Consider the following 16,354-nt stretch of genomic DNA (forward strand, 5'->3'; position numbering starts at 1 on the left):
CCTGGCTGGCTTAGTCAGACAAGCATGTGACTCTTGAGCCCCACATTGGGTATAGAGCTTATTTAAATAAATAAAACTGAAAGAAAGAAAGAAAGAAAGAAAGAAAGGAAGGAAGGAAGATGTGAAGTTGAGGAGGAAGAGCAGAAAAGGCGAGCCCTCCAGGCAGCAGTACCCTCAGGGGAGTAAGAGGATCTTTGCACACTCAGGAGCCCAGCAGGAGTTTGTGATGCCTGAAGCCTATGGTGAATGGGGCAGGTGGAGGCACAAGCCAGGACAGAGGAAGAGCATGTCTTGTCTCCTTGGATAAGGAGCTTTCGTTTTATTTTAGGGAGAGTTATTGAAAGGATGTGAAGAGGAGAGTAATGTAATTAAATGTGCATTTTGTAAAGGTGACTCTGAAATCAGCCTAGGAAAAACAATGGATTGGAGATAGAGGAACTTGTTAAAATGTCCTTAGAGTTTATCCCGAGGGATATAGAAAGGTCCTGAATTGGGGCGCCTGGGTGGCGCAGTCGGTTAAGCGTCTGACTTCAGCCAGGTCACGATCTCGCGGTCCGTGAGTTCGAGCCCCGCGTCAGGCTCTGGGCTGATGGCTCGGAGCCTGGAGCCTGTTTCCGATTCTGTGTCTCCCTCTATCTCTGCCCCTCCCCCGTTCATGCTCTGTCTCTCTCTGTCCCAAAAATAAATAAAAAATGTTGAAAAAAAAAATTAAAAAAAAAAAAAAAAGAAAGGTCCTGAATTGAGGCAGCGAGTAGACTCAAATTGGAAGTTGCCTGAGGGCAAAACTCTAAAGAACACTCCTATTTCAGAGATGAGTAGCCGAATAAAGATAAACAAAGGAAACGGAGATAAAGGAGAAGATAGAAAAACAGGAGAAATCAATGCCACAGAAACCACAAAGGTTTTCGGGGTTGCTACAGCAGTGTGAACGCTAAGGAGGCGGGTAAGATCAAAACTTTGCCAAGAGCCCACAGCCTGGTGTCCACTGGAAGCCATTAGTCACCTTGGTAAGAGAAGCTTCAGGAGAAGTAGAAGGTAGAAGGTGTATTGCAATAGAGAGAGCAGTGAGAGAGGGTGGAAAACGGATTCTGCCTATACAGAAGCTTGATCGGAGAAGCTTGACTTTTCAAGCTTAGATTGACAGAGTGAGATGCACAGAAAAGGGAAGAGAACCATGGGGTAGCTTTAAAAAAAAAACAAAAAAAGGAGAGAAAAATTTAGAAGATGTGTACCTGGAGCACATTTATATGCTATGAGGAAGAAGACAGTAGAGTGAGAGAGGTTCCAGAAAAATACTGCTAGAAACATGTCACCAAGCAACTGGGGGTGAAGAGGCAAAAAGAAATGGATGAATTATCCATTAAACAAAGTATCCCCTCTGAAAATGAAGGGAAGGGGAAAGGGGGCAGGGTGTGAGTTAGATGTGGATCCCCCCGATGGCCTCTATTGTCTTTGCCAAGTAAAAGACAAGTGGAGATGGGAATTTATTGCTTAAAAATGAAAACACATTATTCTGAGGTGGATGTGCTTCTACCTGTAGAAGAGAAGCTGAAACGTAAGACAACTCATGTCCAATCCTTTGTCTCCATATACAGTTTGTTCCATGAACGTATATAATGTGTTCATCTTTAAGAAAGAGTCATACTGTTGCTTTGTCTCTTGAAAATTCCTCCATTAACTTTAAGATCAAATTGCCTATCTAGGACAAAATATTCATCCTGTGTATATTACAACATATATTTCATTTCAGTATTAAATTAATTTTCTCTTAAAGAAAAAGACATTTGAAAGTTGAAAGTGCTTGTGCCAGGTATGGAAACTATTTTTGGGTACATGGCAAACGATTGGAAGATTTAGGATCAAGTCCCAGTCTGTGGTCATGACCAGGTGGAGAGCAGTGGGGTGGTGGGGGTGAGAGGGGGGGCGAGCAGAGCCATCCCTTCCCTCTGGCTGGTCATTCCAGGAGCCCAGAGCGGCAGCTCTAAGGAGCAAAGGGGTGTCACCCTGAGGTCTCGGGCAACCCCTCATGATCCAGACATCCACCCACCCAAAGGCAGTGTTTGAAATCCTGTTACTGTGGTGATTCTCTGACCAGGGGAGGCAGCAAGTATACTGAAGAAAGCCCAGGCTTTTTTCTACTAAATCCCACGACTTCCTGTCCTCACATGGGCTCCCACAGCACTGGGCCCTTCTCCTGCTCCAGCGCCAACTAGAAAAATCTAAGGCATCAGAGACCTGGAGCTCCTGGCACAGACCCAGTTGAAACTGATGGTGGCAATAAGAGGTTGTTGGGAAATTGAGAGAAGCAGAAGAGATTTCAATAACTGTTGTGAGGAATGGGAGAAAGAAATGACCATGAGCACACAGCTGACTGTCGGTCAGTACTGAGAACACCTAGCTAGGCTGGGAGCCCAGGGTGTTGCGGTGGTGACCACATATCCAGGCGTGGCGCAAGCGTCACGTAGGAGCTGAGGTGCACCTGCGGAGAGAAGTCATGGGGTTGATCCAGGTGGGGTTCTGTTGGGGGAAAGAGAGAGCTGATACGTTGAGAGCCGATGCAGAGAGGGAAAGATTGCAGAACTCAGTCAGTGCAAGTTGAGGAACAGGTGGAGTGGGCATGAAATAATGAGAGACTGAGAAGTATGGGATGATGTGGCCACTAAGGGGAAACTCAAGTTGTAGATTTCAGGAGTGCAACATTCTGGGCGTTGATGAGTTTCAGGGTGTGGCTTGAGCATTTGTCACTGTAATGGTAGAGAGAGAGGGTCAGGAGACTATAAGGAGGGAAGGTGACCTCACAGCTGGGTGTCGCAGGACACTGAACTTACCCAAAATGATAGCAGAGCTTGGGGGAGTAATGGAATGACATCCTCAGAGGTCTGACCAAGAGAGATTTAGCACGGATTTGGGGAGGAGGGAGAAAGTATGGGGAGATGGTGGTTAGGTCTTCTATGCTACCTTACTTTTTGTAAAGATAATTTATACGTTATTATTATCCTCATCAGTTCTCATAGACTCATCCATATTCAGATATGAGTAAAAAAAAACTGTTGTAAAACAAAATGTAAAAAAATTGGAGATGCTCTATCTTTGTACTGATCGGACAACTGAAAGTTAACAATAGTTACATCTTTAATCAAAACTAGTTTTTATGGGGCGCCTGGATGGCTCAGTCGATTAAGCATCCGATTCTTGATGTCGGCTCAGGTCATCTCATGCATGGTTTGTGAGTTCAAGCCCTGCATTGGGCTCTGTGCTGACAGCATCGAGCCTTCTTGGAATTCTCTCTCTCCCTCTCTCTCTGCCCCTCCCCTACTCATGCTCTGTCCCTCTCTCAAAATAGAGAAACTTTTTAAAAGTTCTCATTTTATTTTATTTTTTATTGTTGAGAGAGAGCGTGAACACAAGCAGGGGAAGGTCAGAGGGGGAGAGAGAGAGAGAGAGAGAGAGAGAGAGAATCTTAAGCAGGCTCCACACTCTGCGAGGAGCCCAGTTCGAGACTCAGTCTCCTGAACCGTGAGATCATGACCTGAGCCGAAATCAAGAGCCGGACACTTAACCAACTAAGCCATCCAGGCACCCCCAAAAAGGACTCTTTAGAATAACTACCTCTACTTGTAAATGTCTGGGAGGGAAAAGATGGCAGTGTCTCTATTTTCCATGTTCGTGGTCAGATCTCACGTTCACAGTGCTTCTGGGTGCCCTGCTCCCCACACACACTAAGTGCTGGATAAGGGAACCCGGATGTGTGCTGTGAACAGTAACATGATAGACACCTCGACTTCCTGTTCAACAGAGTTGGCAGTCCCTCAGGAACTCGGCAGTGTGTGTGGGAAAAGAGACACAAAATGTGGATCTGAACATACAGGGTGGCCCCTGTAAACCTTGTGTGGGATTCTTCTTGGAAACATTAAAAAACAAAGTGGCTTCATGCCTCATAATTGGCAGGCTGCCAAAGGGTTGGGAGTGGCGTCAGAAGGGGGCAAAGAATCCGTGTGGGTGACAGACAGAGGAGACAATGATGGTTGGGTGGAACACAGAATGCTGGCAAAGATACAAGTGGAGATTAGCCCGGAGAGGGCATGGAAGCAAAGCTTTATGGTTGTCTGACAAGTGGAGAATTAAAAGGGAGAACACACACGCCCTGAAAATCATGGGCACTGCATCCACTTGAATGCATCTACTAACCAGCTTCCGGTTGTCACAGCAGCGATGGCTCGAACGCATGGATCGAGCACAGTGGCACGGAGAACACAGTGTGGGTCTCCCTGGTCCTTGGGTGAGTGGGATGCCACAGCAAATGCTCAGACTTCACGAGCAGTATGAGCCACTCACCTGCTGACCTCGAGTGAACGGTATCCCTGCCTCTATCCAGCCCGATCTGCCCCCTTGCCAGGGTCCTTACCTGCCTACGTCCCCCACAAGGGGCTCTTGTAAGTGATCGCCCTGCAAAGTTACTGCTGGCAGGAGAGATCACGGGGCACAGCTGAGAACAGAGGAGGTGAACTGAGCTCTGGGGATGCACAGCGATCCCAGGATCACAGAGCTTAGAGGAAAAGTGGGTAGACTTTTTCTGCTGCCCACGGACAACCCTAAATGAGCTGCCTTCTCCTCCCACCCGATCATAGCTCTGCCTCACTGCCAGAGAGCACTGTCTCTTCTGGTTTTGGAGCCTCTCAGTCTGGTGACCCTGAACGTGGGGATCCCTCAGCTAAAGACGTAAAGCTGTACTCTGGAAACACAGTGATGATATTTCAAAGATATCTGGGAACATGATTAGCAGCTATAAGAAACCAAAAAAATCACCATTGTCTGGCTCTGTAGAAAGACACAAGCCCTTTTACAGACGATGGATCGAACAAGACTAGGATCCAGAGTGGAAATAACCTTGTGACATGGGAGGCCGCACTTACCTTGTGAAAGTCAAACACTTTTTCTGCAAAAAGACCATTGGCAATGCTGAGCTCATAGTCCCTATGGGATGTGTTTATGTCGGAGAGAACTTTCTTCAGTTGAGACTGAAGTCCTGGCTGTTATTGAAAAGATTTATAAAAAAATGTGTTATGGGATGGCAAATATATCCACGTTCTCATTTACACATGAAATAAAACATGTATATTGTGCTATAAAAGAACTGAAAAAGAATGATGCTCATAAAAGCAGCAATGCCACAGAAATTTACGATTTCTTGCTCTTCTCAGAATAGTATCTGTGATCAAAGTTAATTAAAAGTTTTACTAAAATAATTAACCTCAGAATAAAATTCTTAACAGCAGATAATGAATCTGCCTCATATGTGTGCTAAATAATTCATTTTACCTCTCTAAGTTGGCCATGGATATCGAAGGATAAAAGCAAAACATTTAGTTCCATACTGTCTTGCCAAAATCCAGCCAACACATGGTGAAATATTGGGAAATTAACAATTAACAAGTAAATTATCAAAACTTGTTCCTGAGATACCACAATATGACAATCCGAGTGAGACATACTCTTCTGCTTTGAGGAGACAGTGAGCATAATTAAATACATCGGCGAGACAGTAATTTCTCAAATTTTAGCCCCACATTCCCCCCGCCTAGAAGAATGTATTGTCCTTACCTGAGTGTTAGAAGAGTTTCCCCATCCTGAGACCCTGTGGAAGTGAAGTATCTGCAGACAGGAAAGAAGAAAAGCAGTTACCAGGTCCTGATGAACGAGAAGAGACCCCACAGAACCAAGCAAGGAAGATACTTCATTGTTAATGGCTGTATCTGTGTGTGTGCTTATTAGCACACCGGGCAGCAGGGACAGGTGCAGCCACCCTACTGACATGGTTAGAACACAGATTACTCGGGGCAAGTGCCACCAGCCGGCAGAGTTAATAAATTGATGGCTACAAAATGAAATGTGTTTGATAACTATTTTGGTTTGCTCATTCTGGTGGAACAATCTTACAATTACTCACTGACTAAACGTAGACAAGGATCAAAACGAATCACATAAAAAACTGAAATCAAATAGAAAACTTTGGGGCGCCTGGGTGGCTCAGTGGGTTAACTGTCTGACTTCGGCTCAGGTCACGATCTCGTCGTTCACGAGTTTGAGCCCCGCGTCGGGCTCTGTGCTGACAACTCAAAGTCTGAAGCCTGCTTCGGATTCTGTGTCTCCCTCTCTCTCTCTCTGCCCTTACCCTGCTCATGCTCTCCTTCTCCCTCCCTCTCTCTCTCTCTCAAAAATAGACATTAAAAAAAAATGGAAACTTTATTTACCTACGTGGCGGCCAAGATTAGGGCTAATTACGTAGGCACCAAGATGGAAAAGGGAGAAGTAGTTACTGAACATCTAGGAAATCCTAAATGTGAAGCAAAATTGGGACTTGAGAGATGTAATTTCAGCTTCTTCAATTATTTGGAATTAAATCATTTTAGGTGTTTGCTTTTCCCGTGTGGCTCTTATAATCCCATTGCTCTCATAATTGCTATTCTGCCCAAGCTTTAATGTTCTGTTGCACTTTATCTGAATTTCCCCAGGCCCTGATGTCCACAGGATCTGAAATGCAAAACAGCTTCTCATAAAGTGTTCTACGCATATGATACTCATTTATGCAACTGTCGGGAGCAAACCGAATGTGTTCTGACTCCCAGGCGTGGGTGGATGATACACAGAAACAGCTAAGATTTTCTGTAAGAAAGATGTAGGTTTTCCTGAAGGGCTCGTATGTGCTACATTTGAACAATATCCCTAGTGGGAGGTGGAGGGAGGGAGAAGGGGTGAAGTCCGTTAGAAATTACGCATGGGAACTTAATTAAGTCAGTGCTGCTATCCGTGCCTCTATGCAGGCTTTCAACTTCAAGGCTTCAGAACCCTAATCAATAGCACCATCTTACTGGGTAGGAGAAAATGGAACAGCTCAGTAAAATATATGAAAATGTATGAAGGCTATGAGTGTCACTGTTAGTCTCAACGGGTCACGGAGAATTGGAGCCTACCTCAATTTCTACATCTTCTTAATCTGGAATAATAATTAATATGAGATGGAGTGAGAGATAAGGCACAGGTAACAAGGCACGTTCGATACACAAATTGGTAGTCAGTTTAAAATTCACTAGCGGGGTCTTTGCAGGCATCAAGGCACCATGCCTGGCAACAAGGGGGTCATCCCGCCGTCCCCCATCCCCCAGGACTGTGCCATTGTGGAGCATGAAAACTATCAGCCTCCCTTCTCATTTTGCCTTGACATTGGATAGACGGGCATTTGGGAATATATGGATGTACCAGAAACATAAACTATCGTGGGACAGGGTCAGGACTCAAAAATGCAAATGTCTTTCCTGAACTAACTTTTGTGGAACCCAAGCAATATTATAAAAGGTGTCTGAATCCCTAGACGTCATCCTTGTTAAGTTTTTGAATAAAGCTTTAACAAGCACAAACATTTAACATCATTCTTTGATCATTTCTAATTTTAATCTATTTTGATAATGATCTGGCCATCTCTTCTGATATTCCCAATTGGCTTTTAGTAAACCTGACTGGTACAATATTGAGGTGATACATACATGTTTTTACATTTTCAGAAACTCTAAGAAATTGTACATTCAACAATAAAATTACCATGACTAAAGATGAACAGGGACACTAGTAAATAGTCAAATGTAATAAATATGAAATAAAATATCAAAGAGCATAGATAACACAATCCAAAATGCTAGCAGTCCTGTGGTCTCATATTCCCTGATTGACCCATGTAGGAAAATCAGAATTTCTTTTTCTTGTTCATAACTGGTAACATATTCAGATAACGACAAACAAGGAAAATCCTGGATCTACACAATGTAAGATATTTCAGGATCTTTGGATTGAGGGTAAAAAAAAAAAAAAAAAAAAAAAAGACTGGGGCACCTGGGTGGCTCAGTCAGATAAGCATCTGACTTCAGCTCAGGTCCTTATCTCGCAGTTCGGGAGTTCGGGCCCGCGTCGGGCTCTGTGTTGACAGCTCAGAGCCTGAAGGCTGCTTCAGGTTCTGTGTCTCCTTCTCTCTCTGCCCTTCCCTCACCTCACACTCTGTCTCTCAAAAATAAATAAACATTAAAAAAAATTTTTTTCCAAAAAAAAAAAAAAGACTATGAATTATCTGCATCCCAATGGACTTCTTTCTACCTGTGTATTCTTGCCAAATGATAAAACTATTATGTCTTCTCACAGAAGTGGTAGAATAAGTAACATATTACAGTGATTATTTTTGAAATGTTTTTGGTAAAACCCAATTGTTTTAGAAAATTCAAATTTGCCTAACTTTTAAAAAACACTGTGATATAAAGACATGATTTAAGACAAAAATTTATGACATACTTTATTTCAATGAAATGTTATGTGAGAGAAAAGAGAGGAAGTAGGCATCTCAAAGAAAACAAAACTAAATTTTAAAAACCATTGTATTTAAAAAGCACAGTAATATTAAAGCTAAATGAAAAAATATGAACCTGAACACATGATCTTGTAAATAAATGTACTTTTCTGCTTTTTCACTCAAATGGGAATCAGCCTGCTATGTCACCTGAACTCCACTGAATTGATTGAAGATTTCATGCCGATTCTGGATTTCAGTACTGTTATCCAGTAAAGGAATCACATCTTTGTTGAGAGTAGCTGACCTATCTTGAACCAAGAAAATTCAGGACAGGCCCAGAACACCGGGTCGGGTAGCAAAGATTTAGAGCCATCTGAAAGGACTGTTTAAAAAGGACAAGTTTAGGGGGCACCCGGGTGGCTCAGTCGGTTTAGTGTCTGACTCTTGATTTTGGCTCGGGTCATGATCTCACAGTTCCCAGGATTGAGTCCCATGTTGGGCTCTGTGCTGACAGTGAGGAGTGTGCTTGGGATTCTCTCTCTCTCTCTCTCTCTCTCTTTCTGCCCCTCCCCTGCTCGCTCACTGTCTCTCAAATAAAAATAAATTTTAAAACAAAAAAAAGGGACAAGTTTAAAGGGATTTCTCCTGGCCCAACTGTGACCATCCGAGCATCAAAAATAAAAAATAAGAATGACCACTGGTCCATGGCAATGCTTAAGAGAGACAGATAGATGGATGCCACAGAGACTAAACTGATCAAATATACATATGTGACACACAGAATCAAGTGTTGGGCACTGCGACAAGAAACTAACTGGGCCAGGGTTGTGGGGGCGAGAGGGGGAAGCTAAACAATCGATTTCCAAGGAGGTATACTGCAGAGGACTAAATATTTGTACAAATGAGTTATGTGAATGGTTTTGTGCCTACAGTTGTCATTTTTTTCCTGTTACATACTTCTTTTTTTTTTATTTTTTAAACTTATTTTGACAGAGAGAGAGAGCAGGGGAAGGGCAGAGAGGGAGAGAGGGTCCTCTTACCTGTTTCTTATAAGAGGTTGTAAGAGCAGGGGCTATAAAAAGTAATTCAGGAAAGGCACTGATCCTGTCAGTGACTATAAAAGAGCAGACCCCAGCAATACAGGCTCTTTGAATTCACTGTGACCCACCTCCCAAGGGTTGACTGGTCCCGCCAGGCAGCTTGGGAGGGGGGCAGGAGAGGGGCTCGCAAAGAGACCTCAGGAAATGAATCAGGCAATAGCCCAAGAAAGTTCCTAACCTGACATCATACAATAACAAGTAACTGTGCCTTCTGTCGTGTTAAAGGCATGGTGTTTCATCATAGGTGTGAAGTCTCCACGTCTTTGGAATAGAAACACCTTTTAAGCTATTTTTTAAGTGGGTACCAAGTCTCCCCTCCCCCCCACCACCCTATAGTTTACAGGTAAGGATACTGAGGCTAACACAGATGAACTAATTTTCCCAAACCAGAATTTGGATCTAATTTTCTAACTCCAAGACCAAGTTGCCTTCCTTGGTTCTAAAGCATTATGTACTTATACTAATGAATGAATACATTTTTATTAGTGGCTACATTCCCCACCCCCACCCCCACCAAAGGCTATATATTTATCAAAGCACTAACTTCATAAAAACTGAGGCTTTGTAATAATGTACTTCGGGCTGCATTTCAGTTCGGTGGCTTTAGGGAGAATGGTTCTCAACTCTTTTGATTCTGCCTCCTGGGGGATATCTGGCAATATCTGGAGGCATTTTTGCTTCTCACTACTGGAAAGAGGTACCCGAAGGGTATCTAGTGGGGAAAAGCCCCTCACAATGAAGAACTATCTGGCCCAAAATGTCCAAGGTTTTGAAACCCTGATTTAGAAGATCACCCTGAATTTGAATCCTAGCTCTGCCACTTGCTAGTCAAGATGGCACGGGAACACACGAAATCAAGGTAATATCACCCACTCTGATGTCACTGCGAGCAGCAAATAAGATATCTGTAGAGCTTAGCCCAGAGCCTGACACTGACGAAGTTCTCAGCAGTTATAGCTGCTGTCATCGCATTAAAGGTGCTCAGTGTACTTGGCTGGGACTCACTCCGGCTCTTGGAAACAAATGGCATCCTGAGGCCATCCTGGTTATTCCCTAGCAGCAAATATTCACTGAGCTATTGGGAGAGAGAAATGAATTATTCTAATAATATTCTAATGAGTAATTCTAAATTACCTGCACAAACACTCTTTAACAAGAGCTTAGTTGTGAAAGGTTACAACATGGACCATCTTCCTCTAGCTCCAATTTATGAACGAAAATAATGGGGGGAACGAGGGGGCAGAAAGGGATGACGAAGACCTCCACGTGCAGCGTGGACCTGCTGTCTCACCTGCCATCGAGCTCCTACAACTCCCGAGAGGAGAGGGAAACCATGATCGTTTCACTTCCCCGTCCAGCCCGGTTCGGGGTAGCGTACGAAGGGTAACATAAAAAGCGCTTTCCACGGCTGTTGGTGACAATGTGAAAACCGCTCAGGTAGGCTGCTGTTACCTGGAATGTACTATTGCATCATTTGTGCCCAGGTCATTCATGTTTGAGTTGGGACCCTGGCATCTTCTGCTTGTGCTTCTTTCTCATCTACTTCTACTCAGGCACTGGCTCCCAAGCCTTCGTGTGCACCTGCAGAGTTTATGAAACCACAGATTGCTGGGCTCCATCCCCATAATCTCTGATTCACTAGGTCTCAGGTGGGGTCCAAGCATTTGCATTCCTGACAAATTCTCCAGGGGGCACCTGGGCGGCTCAGTCGGTTAGGCGTCCGACTTCGGCTCAGGTCACGATCTCGCGGTTCGTGAGTTCGAGCCCCGCATCGGGCTCCGTGCTGACGGCTCGGAGCCTGGAGCCTGCTTCGGATTCTGTCTCCCTCTCTCTCTGCCCCTCCCCTGCTTGCGCTCTGTCTCTGTCTCTCTCTCTCTCAAAAATAAATAAACACTAACAAGTTCTCCAGGTGATGCTGATGCAGCTGGTCTAGGAAACACACTTCAAGAACCACTTGACCAAGGTAAAGAATCAAAGCGACAGTTCTGAGAAAATTCCTGTTGTCTCTCATCTCAAACCCAAGCGCTAGGAGCAGTGTGTGTCCTTCGCCTCCTTGAGATGGCCTCATTTACATGGGACCACTGCAGTAGAATATGCTCTTGCAGAAAACAATCTGCCCTACAAGATTCATTGCCGGAACCATGGGCAGTGGCACAACCCGAGACTGACCTTATCAATCTGAGAAGCACAGTCACCTCGTGCACCCAAACGGACCAGGGCCAGGGCAGTGAAGATGCTCAGAGAAGAAAAGAACACATTTCCATTCCCTTGACTGTTATCCATCTCTCCGAACAGGTTGATGCAAAACTCTGCATTTGCTGCAGCAAGGGAGGCCATTGCGGAACGGTGCGCAGCCTAGAGAACGCAGAGAAACGGGATGAGTTCCAAGTACACCCTCTGGACGTAAGAAGGTTTTTATATTCATCTGTTGTTTTAGATCTGAAGCTTCATTTCTTCAGCCTTGGAGGTAACCATCAAATAACTTAGAACAAAAAGAAAACAACTTCCTCTGGTCCAGTGTCCTTGTTACCAACAACTCTAAAACGATCTCTCCTGGCAACATCATGATACATGCATCTTTTTTACACGGACACACATTAGTGCAATGTCTCTATGTCTCTGCCTCTGCTCTCCTACTCACATCCAGGACGGATTCCCATTTGTCCTTGATGGGGCATTTCTAGCATCGGTGGCCTCAGACAGTTCTGTTCTCACCTCCTAAGCAGACCCCCTCCTGGGGCCGTTTAGTGAATCACCTCAACTTCCTAAGCTGAAATAGAGCAAAAGTGCTCTTTGCAGTAAAACAAATATTAGGACATTAGACAGTCTATTAAAGAAGCTATAGTCCTTGCTTTCTAAATCTGTAGTTTTAAAAAAGGTTAACATTTGGAGATTGAACACATAATTTCCTACTCTCCAGTATAGCCACCATACATGTGCTTAGAGTGATCCTATATCCTAACTCTTTTCAGGACTTCCCCAATTTCAAATATTATACATCCTTAATCCTGTAGTTGTTATTGTCACACCTTTTTCTAATTTAGGGGGAATGGAAATGCTATTAACCATATTATGAATCACAAACACACACATGACCTTCCAACACAGAGGTCTATCTCTTACCGGAGAACCTAAGGTATAACAGCTAATTTAGAATCTAGGATGAAAATATGGCTGTCTTCAAATTCTTGATAATGTTTCCGAAATATAGAAGGCTGCCACCGGCATGGAATTCTTCAGGTATCTGCTCTGGTATTTCTTTGCAGACTTTTTCCACAATGCTCAAACTGATCCCCAGTCCCACAGGTGGGGTTGCCCTGACTAAATGGATTAACATGGATCCTCCAAATTATTCTCCTTGAATATTCTGTGACATTACACCTAATGGTGTGGCAGGTTCCAAGAGTCCCTTAAGGGACCCACTGCTAATCCCAAACTTGTTACTAACAGTTGTATGACCTGGGTCAAGTCTTTCACTTCCGTAACCTTCTAAATTTCATCTTATTCAGGGTTGCCTGGGTGGCTCCGTTGGTTAAGTGTCCAACTTCGGCTCAGGTCATGATCTCGCGGTTCGTGAGTTCGAGCCCCGCGTTGGGCTCTGTGCTGACAGCTCAGAGCCTGGAGCCTGCTTTGGATTCTGTGTCTCCCTCTCTTTCTGCCCTTACCCCACTCATTCTCTCTCTCTCTCTCTCTCAAATATATATAAACTTCAAAATTAATTAATTAATTAATTAATTAATTAATTAATGGTACCAGATCACTTATCCTTAAACATTCCTGTACAGACATGTTTATGCATTTTGAAAATAAATGCCAATAGTATGTTTCCACTTCACATACTTGTTTTTATCTTTCTCTATGCAGGTACACGGTTAGTTTCCAGGAATGAAAGCAAGATTCTTTCCTTCTCTTTTGATATAAAGTCTAAATCCCATTGGCAAATAGATAACTATATTTAAGGTCAAATTACTTTTTATACACTCCCCAGATTCCATCTGGTGACATGAATAAATACTAGCATTAGTATTTATTGGAGTATTATTTCCTTATTATTATAAGGAAAAGTGTGATTTTCCTTTCTCCTATAATTACTTTGCATAGCATCTTTTAAAGAAATAAACAAGCACCAACAGAAATAAGTTAATACGCACAAGTATCCAGTGATTTGGGTCTCAGTTAAATAACTGAAGGAAGTTGAAGAAGAAAATAAGTTACGTGAAGCCACAGAAAATGTCAGCATGACTCTACCCATTAGGCCATGGTCCAGACATAGCAACGAAGGAATATTCTTTCCAAATCATGACAGAATCTGGCTTCAGATTAATTTTTCATTCCACTAAAGATATACTGTATTCTTACATTCTTTACACAAACATTTTAGTTTAATGTACAGACATGAAATTTACAATTTACAGGTTAACACAAACTAACAAAGACTCATGATGGTTTTTAAATCCCAAACATCCAACTTAAGGATCTAAAAGTCCACAGGAGCCCAAAGCCCATTTGCTTACTTAATGGTATATTTCAATGCAAGAAATGTGCTATCCTTCTTAACTACATTTTTCATGTCAAAACAAAAGGATACGTATGTTCTCACTGAAGTTTTTTAAGTCTAATAAAAGGCAAGAAAAATAATTTTTAAATAAAGCATAGGAAAAACTAGGGACAAAACACACTAAAAAACCCCATGAAATTATAGTGATATTTTATGGACCCAAACTTACTATACTTGATTGATAAATAATGTGCCTTAAATGATTGATCAAAATATTACCTAATCTCAGGATAATTTTGTTTATACAAGGAAAAGCAATCTTACTTCATGGTACATTGTTGAAGAAAATAAAAACTCCTATAGTTACTGAATGAGAATACACATACTGGAGGGGGAAAGCAGTAGGTAAAAACTACTATTGAGCATGCTTAATTTTTATTCCTATCATATAAATCAGATGTAAGGCTATCAGTAGTTACTTTTCTACCCAAGTATTTTCAAATCTATTTCTTTCAGAATATGGTTTCAAATTTTGATAACTCTGTCATCAAAAATCTTGCTGAGTGATTTTTAAAGTTCAGTTCTCATCTCAAAACTTAGTATATTCCAACCCATAATGCCTTGGAGAAAAACACTGGAAATACAGAATCTAGATTTGTACAGAATTCCCCACCTGCTATTTGTTTCTCTATTCCAAAATGGAATATGAGGTATTCAACTTGTCGCTGATCCCCTGCATGATGGTGCCTGCCATCCTCCCCACGACACCACAGACACTCAGCCATAGACAAGCCAGAAGACAGAGAAGCTGACGACAGGACTAGACAATGACTTTGATGGTGTTTGATGAGTTCAGACCCTCAGGGACAGTGAAACAGCCACTGTTCTCTCTCGCACTCTCTCTCTCTCTCTCTCTACCTTTCTCTCTTAACCTCTTTGACTCTCATTCAAAGTGTCTGCCAGACTTTAAGTTGTGGGCTTCAGAAATATTTACCTTACTCTCTTCATAGAGGAAGTTAGCAGCTGGTTGGGTGAGTCTGAAAGAGTTCCTTGCATTACTCTGAAATATAAAGCCTCTGACTCAGACACTCCCTGCTTCCTTTTGTGATGACCATGGAAATTTTAAATAATGGCATTAAAATGCAATTGTGTTAAGGCCCTTTATAAAGCAAATGAAGAGAAATGTGTCACATACGTCCTACAGATCCAATTCAAAGTAGTCAAAACAGATAGGTTTTAATAGTCAAATTTTAGCATGGAATTTTATCTAATTTGATATTAACATCACATCGTATTTTTATGTAGTGTATGTAAATATTCATGTATCGTGGGACACCTGGTATTTTTCCATATGGAAAGGCTTCCTCCCTAGAGGAGGGCAGAGAGCAAAGAGCTGGAGGACAGAGTGCAGGGAGGCACTGCTCTGGCCCCAAGACTGGGGATTTCTGTTTTTGGGAGAGCAGGGGAGCTCAGTCTTTCAGGAGTCGTCAGGTTTACTTCACACAGATAGTGTTTCTCATTTTGCCTTACACACTATTCCTACAAGCGTTCGCCCACCCTGCCTTCATTTAGTTGTGTGTTTTAATGCTAAAAGGGAATATCCTGATCTCCTGATCATTGAAAGTTGAAAGTTCTCTAAGGTGAATATCCCATCAGAGGGATAGATGTGTTAGAACGTATATAAAACATGGCGTAATACCTATCTCCACCAGAGAGGAATGAGCTGGTGATAGGAACCCTGGAAACTAAACAAATAACAAAAAAGGGTGGGGGGGAATATAATTGTTAATTAGTGAGAAAGCACAGATTCCACAATGAAACATATATCCCACTACACTTTTTTTTTAATGTTTATTTATTTTTTAGAGAGAGAGAGAGAGAGACAGAGTGAGTGGGGGAGGGGCAGAGAGAGAGGGAGACACAGAATCTGAAGCAGGCTCCAGGCCCCAAGCTGTCAGCACAGAGCCTGACGCGGGGCTCGAACTCACAAACAGTGAGATCATGACCTGAGCTGAAGTCAGATGCTTAACCAACTGAGCCACCCAGGCGCCCCCCCCCCCCACTGCATTTTATAGTTCAGCTGTGGATAATATTCTTAGTTGTAATGATTTAAACAACCAAGTACTGATCTAAACAAGACTCATGATTTCTAAGGATGCTGGGAGGAAATTGTAGGGGGTGGGTGGGGAATGGGGAATCCAGGAAGCATATCTTCCTTCCATGAAATGAAGTCTACAAATAATCCATAAGAGTAAAATGTAAAACAAAATAAAACAACAACAACAACAACAACAACAAACCCAAAAACCCAAAAACAAAAAACCAAGCAACATTAGCATGGTATTGAGATGTCTGGAGAAAGATCCAAGCACTTGAGATTGGAGATAAGTATACACCCATGAAATCACCACCACAATCAATCAT

At 42.7% G+C, this 16,354-nt stretch overlaps 1 protein-coding gene across 2 annotated transcripts in view; it reads right to left on the reverse strand.

Annotated features, from left to right (window-relative positions):
* Positions 1-16,354, reverse strand: part of SERPINB7 (serpin family B member 7) — a 51,164-nt gene that overhangs the window by 9,952 nt on the left and 24,858 nt on the right. The window contains exons 1-4 of one of the 2 annotated variants that reach the window (XM_058691864.1): positions 14,925-15,026; positions 11,602-11,787; positions 5,602-5,652; positions 4,914-5,030 (exon numbers count right to left, since the gene is read on the reverse strand). In XM_058691864.1, the coding sequence (XP_058547847.1) occupies positions 4,914-5,030; positions 5,602-5,652; positions 11,602-11,769 (336 nt within the window). In that variant the 5' untranslated portion in view covers positions 11,770-11,787; positions 14,925-15,026. Of the gene's footprint in view, positions 1-4,913; positions 5,031-5,601; positions 5,653-11,601; positions 11,788-14,924; positions 15,027-16,354 lie in introns of those variants that run through there. The other variant, XM_058691865.1, reaches the window with a different exon arrangement.

Source organism: Neofelis nebulosa, chromosome 11 (genome assembly GCF_028018385.1).
Source record: "Neofelis nebulosa isolate mNeoNeb1 chromosome 11, mNeoNeb1.pri, whole genome shotgun sequence".
In the NCBI taxonomy this organism is placed as follows: Eukaryota; Metazoa; Chordata; class Mammalia; order Carnivora; family Felidae; genus Neofelis; species Neofelis nebulosa.